General features: G+C 36.0%; 1 protein-coding gene across 1 annotated transcript; it reads left to right on the top strand.

The window, feature by feature from the left end:
- The first annotated feature begins 481 nt into the window (after positions 1-481).
- On the top strand, positions 482-8,843 carry LOC126499410 (keratin-associated protein 6-3-like). Its single transcript, XM_050138595.1, has 2 exons — positions 482-692; positions 8,623-8,843. The coding sequence occupies exons 1-2, from the start codon at positions 482-484 to the stop codon at positions 8,841-8,843; spliced, it is 432 nt and encodes a 143-aa protein (XP_049994552.1).
- The last annotated feature ends 309 nt before the right edge of the window (positions 8,844-9,152 follow it).

Genomic DNA, 9,152 nt, shown 5'->3' with positions numbered 1-9,152 from the left:
CCATGAAACAAACAAAAATTCTTTGTTTTATAGAAATTAAATCCAGATGGAATTATTCTCAGCTGTATAACAATAAAACAATGTATTTAGCTCAGAGTTGATTTTCTGAAATACTTATTAGTTGGATTGCCATTGCCATCAAGGGGAGAGAAATATGTTTGACTTCAGAAAAGGAAAGGAATTGAAACCTGGAGCAGAAAATGAATTTTCAAAGAGATACAAAGCAAATGATATTTTGACCAGGAAAGTGTTGCCTCTGCCTGTAGCATCGTCATCAAAGGCTAGAATGGAAGCGTCATTTGTTTCAGAATTGTGTAGCTATGAGAGTATGGGATGTGCGCTGCTTTACTGAAACCCTAAACTAGATAAGGAATGCGTACATGAGATAGCAAGCCAAGCAAGCTTCCTTAATGACCGTGAAGCATTTGCATGGTTGAAAAACAACAAAATAATTAGATTAGTCATGAAATTAGTCAATAGCATGGGTACATGGTGGGCTCCACCCAGACTGAGAGCATATAAAAGGACCTCTTCAGGGAGAAATATCCAGACACAAGTCACTTACACTCCTTCTCTACCAAGAACAACCTCAAGAACCAGCACCATGTGTGGCTACTACGGAAACTACTATGGAGGCAGAGGCTATGGCTGCTGTGGCTATGGAGGCCTGGGTTATGGCTATGGATGCCTGGGTTATGGCTATGGAGGCCTGGGCTGTGGCTATGGCTCCTACAGTGGCTGTGGCTACCGTGGGCTGGGTTGTGGCTATGGCTGTGGCTATGGCTATGGCTCACGCTCTCTCTGTGGCTTTGGCTATGGATGTGGCTCTGGCTATGGGTCTGGATTTGGTTATTACTACTGAAGACATCATGAAACAGTATCACCCTCTCCAACTGTGGTCTCAGAAATCTCCAGTTGTCCAAGTGTTTCCTGAAACTCCTTAGAGGCTCTTATTCACAAGTGAAAAGATAAGAATGGGACATGACCTCTTGAAGATGTACACTCTCATGTGTTTTAGATATTGTCCTGAGGCTTTTACTTCTCGGTATGTGACTCCTGAGAATGAAGAGCATTTAGAACTCATCCTGTGAACTTCTGTATGTCTTTTAGCAGAATACTGTCAAAAGCTTTGCATTTTGATTTTTCCTCTTTTCTCAATAAACTTATTTAAAATTATAAACTACTATCGTTGTTATTTATTTATTTACTTATTTATTGTGCATGTGTGTCTGTCAATGTTCTATAACACATTTATGGAATTCAGAGGTAAACCTGAGATGGTTGAAGTTTGGTCCCTTTTCTCCACCACCTGAGTTATAGGGATTGAACTCATGTTGCCACACTTACAGACATGCTCCTATACCCCTTGGACTATCATCTTGGCACTCTGATTCTATGACCTTTTTATATATTTATATTTCTTTGTTAACATATAAATGTTTTTTAGGTATACCTTTACAATTTCTACTTCACTTGTGCTATCCCATCCTTTGTTTGTGACATTAATAACAAAGATCTTTGCAATGCAAGGCTCTTATCCTGTTGAAAGTGTATTTATATGTGTTATGTTACTATTAGAAAAAATGCTTCAGCATGAAAAGAGTAGGACCACTCTGTTCCTCCAGCGTTGGCTATTGATTGTTGATTGGTCCAGTCTTGTGCAGGCCCATTATAGATAGCTACTGCTGCTTTGAGGCCATGATTATATTGACTGTGTTATGACTACAAGAGAGTTTTTCACAGAAATTATACCTATCTTCAAGCTCTTGTATTATTTCTGCCCCTCTTCCATATTGCCCCCACCCCGGTTTTAGAGGGGATAATATCAATATCCTTTCAAGGCTGAGCACTCCACAGCCACTTATTCTCACTACCCTGAGCAGCTATTAGTCTCCATATTCACCACTGTTATTGTGAGTTAATCTGATGAAAACTGGGAGTACTATTTGTATATGGGTAGAAACATAAATATTTAGAAGACAGTTTGGTGTTGTGCCAATTTAGCTAGATAATTATGGTTAAACTCTTCCTAGGACCTAAGAACTCCATCAGACATCAGCTTGTCACTGGATTAATAACTATAATTTTTTTTCCTGTGGAATGGTCTTTAGACAATTATAGAGCCCTTGGTTGCCACTATAGCTCTTATGCTCCTTTTATACCAGTGGGCACATCTTGCCTGTGAGATTGATATTGTATTTCATGTAGTTCTTATCTTGGTAAAACCACTAAAGCCCTTTGTCCTTGACACCCACATTGCATCTTCTGTCCTAATGAAACCTGGCCAGTAGCAGAAAACCTACAGTTCAGTTTCAGAATGATCTTTCATCCAAGGTGTGTGTTGTCTCCAGCAACAGTGTCCTATCAACTGCTGTAGGAAATCCTCCAGCCAGTAGTTACCCGGCCACTGGGCCGTGGCCTCTTATACTACTTATGCCGATGTAGAGCATGCATCTGGCCTCTTTTTCAGCTGCAGGATTTGGTTTCTGTTCTCCATTCCAGCAGAGGACTCTGATTTGTAAGTCTACTCCTAAATAAATTATCGTCTATTATTCTCAATTCTGAGTTAGTGTGAAATTTCTTTTAAGCATCCTTCTTCAATCAACTAGCTAGGGAGGACAACCAAAAGAAATGTTAAAACCCTGTTAGGGGAGGCTCTGTGGATCATTGTAGTTAAACTGTTGACTCCGCAAAAGAAATTCAGTTCTCTAGAAAGAGTTAAATTTTGGTAAGAAAATAGTTCCTGCAAGTGGTGTTCATCTACGGCCTTTTAATTCTTATTATTTTATTCTTGAATCTTAAAATTTAAAATCACTACTAAGCAAAGCATTCATAGTATGTGCTTATATTTAAAAACACAAGTTTAATTATCTTGGTTTCCTGAAGAGAACTGAACACAAAATCATGGCCTGGGAAGAAAGTATTCATGATTATTGTTAAGATTTTTTTTAATACTTATACATGACTCCTGTGTTAATAACGCCAAAAATGAATGATAATTTTTTCGTAATGCTCCAAACCTGAATTTAAATGTCAGTATTGATATCACCAGACAAAAGTGTTTTTACTCACATTGATTTGTTATGAAATCTAGAATAGAAATAGAAACATGAAAGCGCTCTTTTGCCATTAACTCTGTATTTTACTCATGCCATTCATTCCCTATGCTTGCGAACCTCATCTCTAACATCATTATATTGACTTTTATCAGAAATATGTATGTAATTATTTCAGATTTATTGCATTAAACTTTGAGACATGGATCTGCTTCTCAATAGATACTGGCTCAGGGCATAGTATATACCTTTGGGATTGGTATGAAGATATACCAATTAAATGGAGTAATGGAACCTCCTGAAGGGTTCCTATGAGACATAAATATTTTAAAATACAAAAGAAAATAAGAATACAGTTTGATATTTAGTTAGAGTGGCATTTTACTATTACATTCATGATTTATTTTTGATTCTTTGCATATAAAATAATTTGTTGTCAAATTTGATTAATGTTGTTTAAAAAATTACATTAAAACTATAGAAATAAACTACATCTATAGTCTGAATAATGACATTTGGGTAGCATTTCGCATATGTTTGTTATAGAATCATCATAATACCAGGTTCTTAAGACGTATCCTTGACCTTCCTGGAACATTTGTTAACACAACTAACAATATGATATCTTAAAGATATTCCTATTTTACATTGGGTTAAAGTAAGGATAAATGAAACAGAAACCTCACTGAAGTTTTAGTGTGAAGACAGAATTTTCTATGCATATGTAATTTTCTTCATATTTAAGTTAAATGTGATACTTTCTTAGATAATTGCTGATTGTTTCAGGTCAGGGTTTATTATTAGTGCCTCTTAATTATTAAAGTCTAGTTTTAGAGAAAATACATCTGAAAATCAAGATTATTTTAATCCTTCCCCTGCAACAAGTTACTTCTCCCACCTTCCTCCTCTCATCTCTTGATTTGTGGAAACCAAACTCTTTAACAGAGAGATCGAGAGCTTTATTGCGAGTCTTTTATACTTTTTATTTTATGTTTTCTTGCCTTAGTTCTAAATTTTAGGGTAATTGTTCAATCTTTCTTCATCTTATCTCAAGTTCAACAGAGTAAAGAGAAGGCACACTGAATGGGAAAGCATCTTTGTCAGCCAAACATCTGACAGAAAGTTAATAGCCAGAATGTATAAAGAACTCAAAAAGCAAAGAGTTAAGCAATTCAACAATGCATTAAAAATGGGCTATTGTTCTGCACAGAGAATTCTCAAAAGAAGAATTAAAAGCAATTAAGAAAAATCTCAATCATATTCCTTGTTCCTAGCAATAGAGAACTTCAAATCAAAACGACTTTGATTTCTCATCTGTGGTGTACGGTTCTAAATCTTCAGGTGTGATTTTATGTCCTCAAGTAACTGCAGAAACCATGAAAGCAAAAATAAATGAATGAATGAATAAATAAATAAGACCATGGGAGTAGGAGCATTAGGGAAACAAGAAACAAGTAGGGGGATACAAGTGATACCAAGGGGCTACTCGGAAAAAAGAGGGGTTTTGTTTAGAGAGAAGGAGGTAGGTCAAGACAGAAGTGGAAGAAGAAGGGTAAAATAACAGTAAGGCTGTCTGGAAAAAGTCATAAGGAACCATATTACATTAACTCATGTAAATTGCACATAATAATGAACATCTATGTGTATACATACATATATAAATATATATGTACATACATAGACATTTTTAATGAAATTTCCCCATCTGAGAGGATGATGCTCTCCACAAGAGCTGTAGATTATTAAAAAAAAATAACACAGTCATGACAAGTTTTTTTTTTTTTTTTTGAGTGTTTGATTAGAGAAATCCAAGAGACTCCAAAACCATTACAGGCCATTGCTATTGCACTTGGTTACTCCCACTGCAACAGTTGAAAGTGAGTCTGTTCTTACTGAAAACACCTTGCACTCTGGACGCAGGCTCAGAACATCTGAGCTGGATCTGGCCTGAGAGCTTATTCCCTGAAAAAAATTGTTACAGAAAACCACAAGTGATAAAACACACAGAACAAGTGACCTTCTAGTACCCAGCTTCAACTGATGTATGCACAATGGAATTGTGGTCCTGATTCTATAAGAAAGGAAACTGAGCAAGCCAGTAAGCAGCACTCCTCCAGGGCCTCTGTATTAGCTCCTGCCTCCAGGCTCCTGCCCTGCTTGAGTTCCTGACATTTTTCAGTGATGAACGATGACGTGTAAGCACAAGCCAAATAAATCCTTTCCTTTCTAAACTGCTTTTGGTCATGGTGTTTCAGCACAGCAATAGCAACCATAACTAAGACACATACTAACATGGAAGGGGTAAATCTCAAAAAGTTTCAGCCCCAGATATAGAACTAGAGGGAAATAAGGAATGCAGAAGGTGGGTAAAGTAGTCTCCCTCAGGGAAGATTCCCTGCATTGTTTATACAATACAAAGTGTCTTTTCCTGAAAGCACATCCACAAAAGTGTCAAAAATTTTAAAAGAGAACTTCTTGGTTGTTTATAAATTTGTAACAAATATCAATTAAGATGCCATAAACAGCTGCTCTAAGAGGGCACACAATAGACACTAGGAAATCTCTCTGTAGGAGAGTATGCCGAGTCAGGGAAAGCCTCCTGATGGACAGCCAATGCAACCCCAGAGGGATACGTGAAGGATACCCACCCGTCGTTGCAAGGACTTGATGTTATTTTCTTTAATGTATGTGATGGAAAAACATATCATTTGGTGTCCCTAGAAATTGTGGGCTTTGCCTTGGTGATATTAGCTATCTATGTATTTAAAGATAAAGAATTAAATCATTCACCAGTTAGGATATATATACATATATATCAAGAATATGTTTGAGATTGAATTAAAACTCTATAAACAAGTAGTGAAAGAAATCACAAGAAATGTAGTTGGCTACTGAGTGTTCTAGGGTTTTAGATAGGTGACCAGTCTGACCGTGTCTCAGAACTTAAAGAAAATATCAAAAAACAAACTGAGATGGAATTGGGGTAGGCTCCATAGGAATGTTGAGTGTCGAAAGTTCACGTGGTTGAAGAAAAGGAGGTTAAAAGTGAAGCATGTATTTTAGAAATACACTTTGTAAATGAATTCTTTATACAGTATAATAGTGAATGATGTAAACACCTGGGAAAACTAAAGACGATTTCACCAGGTAAAGAGTTCTTTTGGCTTGTTTGTGGGAAGTAATATTTAATTATATTTCAGAGCAGTAGGCGTGCAGAACCTTTTGAAAAAGGGCTATGCTGCAACATCCACGCAGGCATAAGAAAGAATTTGCAGGGCTATAAAACAATGAAACTGTAGTGGTGAATGCAAGCCACACAACACTTGTCAACGTCAAAGAAGATTTATTATTAAGAGTGAACATTAACTATGGACTCTGGGAGATAATAATGCATGGGTGTAATTCATATGTTGCAATGGGTGTGCCATTGTGTATAGCAACTGATGATGGGTGATGTTGGCAAGTGGAGCACAGAGATGGTCCATGAAAGATTTCTGTAATTCTCAATTATGATACAAATGCAAAAATTCTCAGGAATAAATGTTACTCATTAAAACAGATTGTTTTAATGCACATAAACCACTCACTGATTATAAAACTAAACATTAGTACTTTATAAGACAAAAATGACTCTTTAAATTTGATTCTAACTTTTCTAACCTTGACTTATGTGGAAAACTGTAATTTCTATTGACATTTACCAGTTGTGAAAGTATTTACATGGTTACTCTCTTCACTATTTGCAATTTTACAAAAACTTTTTACATATAAAATTGAAAATGACTTCATATTATTTTAATTAGTGACCATTTCAAAATTCTGGTTTCACCATGACAGCTGGTTGACTGTAAAGTATGAGATCTGTGGCAACTGATATTAACTTTTGGAAAATTTAATGTGACAGAGTACAGACTTCCTATGAGTCACTAAGGAGGGACTGAAATAATATGTTGGCACATTAGTGCATGTTGTTTACAAAGCGACATTTGGCAAACAAATAAACAGAAAGACTGCTAAAGTGTATGGAGAATGATTGCATTTTATTTACTAAGAGGGAGATACTGCTTTATTATTAAGATTATTTTAATTTTTCTATTTTGCATTGCTTTTCAGGGTAGATAATCCAGATTGAATTTATCTTGTGTCTGGAATTCCACAGGCCACTTACCTTCATGTATATGGCTTCCTGCCTTCAACCTGATTCACTGCTTCAAAATGAAATACCAGCTATTTGGCCTTGCTGGGAAACCATAGGAAAACGATATTTCAACACAAAACACCTTTGGCCCATGCTTCAGTTCATTGTTTAGGACATGTTTGTAGAATGAAGTTATCTTCCTCCACCTTTCAAAGCTGTGCTTGGTTATTTTTACACAATGGGAAAATGCTCTGTTGTGTGTCTTCACAGCCTGGGTAGTCCAGTGAAAATAACAAAGTCATCTAATATTTAATGGTTATTACAAAAAGTTCCACATGGATGACTAAAAGCAGTTTTTCTGCTCAACATTATTTCATGTCACAAAGGAATTTAACTTTGAAGAATATATTGGTGAAATCAATTGTCTGAAGGGAGAAATGCCCCAGACAATATTAACTTACTATAAATCACAAAATACGGACAATTTTCTTAGCAATTGCTGATCGATAATTTTTTAAGTAATAGAAAAAATAACATTTCAGGTCTCACAAATTTTATAAACATGACTGGCAAAAATCACATAAACTTTACAAAGCTAAAACATGGTATTTATCAAAAACCATAATTTATGAAGTTTAATATATTGAATAATATTATTATCATTTATAGTGATAGACCTGAGGAAAAATTGAAAACTGTAAAGGAAGATAATGGTTTCCTTTTATGTCCACGAAAAGAATTTAATCAAAATTTAAAAGAAAAATTGATGTAATTAAAATTTCGAACACAAAATTGCCTTAGCCTATTGCTTCACTGCAAGTTTTACAAAGTTTATAAAAATAAAAATTTAAAATAAAACGCAGGGATCCTTGTTAATTGCATTATAGAAATGAAATGACATTGCAAATTTTCCTCTGTTGTTATTGGTAGACAGTAAAAACACTAAAGAACAAAAAAAATATTTTGGGTAAATAACAAGGATGAAGTGTACTTCTTGAAATGGCTACTTTGGGATGCTCAAGGGAAAGAAAGACATTTCATTTTGTGATAAACTAGCACACATGTACCTTCTACAGATCATGGATGCATGCAGCAGGCACAATAAACATTTCTGTGTATTAATGTCCCTTCATCATTAGTGTGGAATTGTTTCATGGGACACCTAGTTGACAAACCAAACAAACTTCCTTAATAACTTTGAGGTTTTGTCATATGCTCGAGGAAAAAATTCAATTAACTTAGATCAGTCTTAAAATTAGCCTATGGCATGAGCACATGGTCGGTTCCACCCACACTGGAAGCATATAAAAAGCCTCTCTGCAGGCAGAACCATACAGACTCAACTCTTTTACACTCCTTCTCTACCAAGAACAACCTCAACAACCAACACCATGTGTGGCTACTACGGAAACTACTATGGAGGCAGAGGCTATGGCTGCTGTGGCTATGGAGGCCTGGGTTATGGCTATGGAGGCCTGGGCTATGGCTATGGAGGTCTGGGCTGTGGCTATGGCTCCTACAGTGGCTGTGGCTACCGTGGACTGGGCTGTGGCTATGGCTGTGGCTATGGCTATGGTTCACGCTCTCTCTGTGGCTGTGGCTATGGATATGGCTCTGGCTATGGATCTGGATTTGGCTACTACTATTAAGGAGCTCAAGCATAGCTTGCTTCTTACATGTATGATATGAAGATCCTCCAGCTTTAAATCCCAAGGCCTAGCAGCACCGCACAAAACTGAAATAAGAAGAAGCTGTGATGGCCAGAAATACATTGGCCTCCATCTATACCTAGCATTGCTAGCTATTTATTCCATAGCTTTGCATAAAGACAAAAATATTAATTTTATTCTGCATATTTACAATAAACTTTGTTAAGCTAAGACCTGGTTCTCCTTCTATTTATTATTTATTCATATCAATTTATTATTTTATGCTGTATAACTCATTTTATATCTTTG

This window comes from Alexandromys fortis, unplaced genomic scaffold (assembly GCF_014885135.2).
Source record: "Alexandromys fortis isolate MF-2015 unplaced genomic scaffold, M_Fortis_MF-2015_v1.1 scaffold_11, whole genome shotgun sequence".
Lineage (NCBI taxonomy): Eukaryota > Metazoa > Chordata > Mammalia > Rodentia > Cricetidae > Alexandromys > Alexandromys fortis.
The sequence above is the reverse complement of the archived record's forward strand: the minus strand, read 5'-3'. Positions and strand labels throughout refer to the sequence as shown.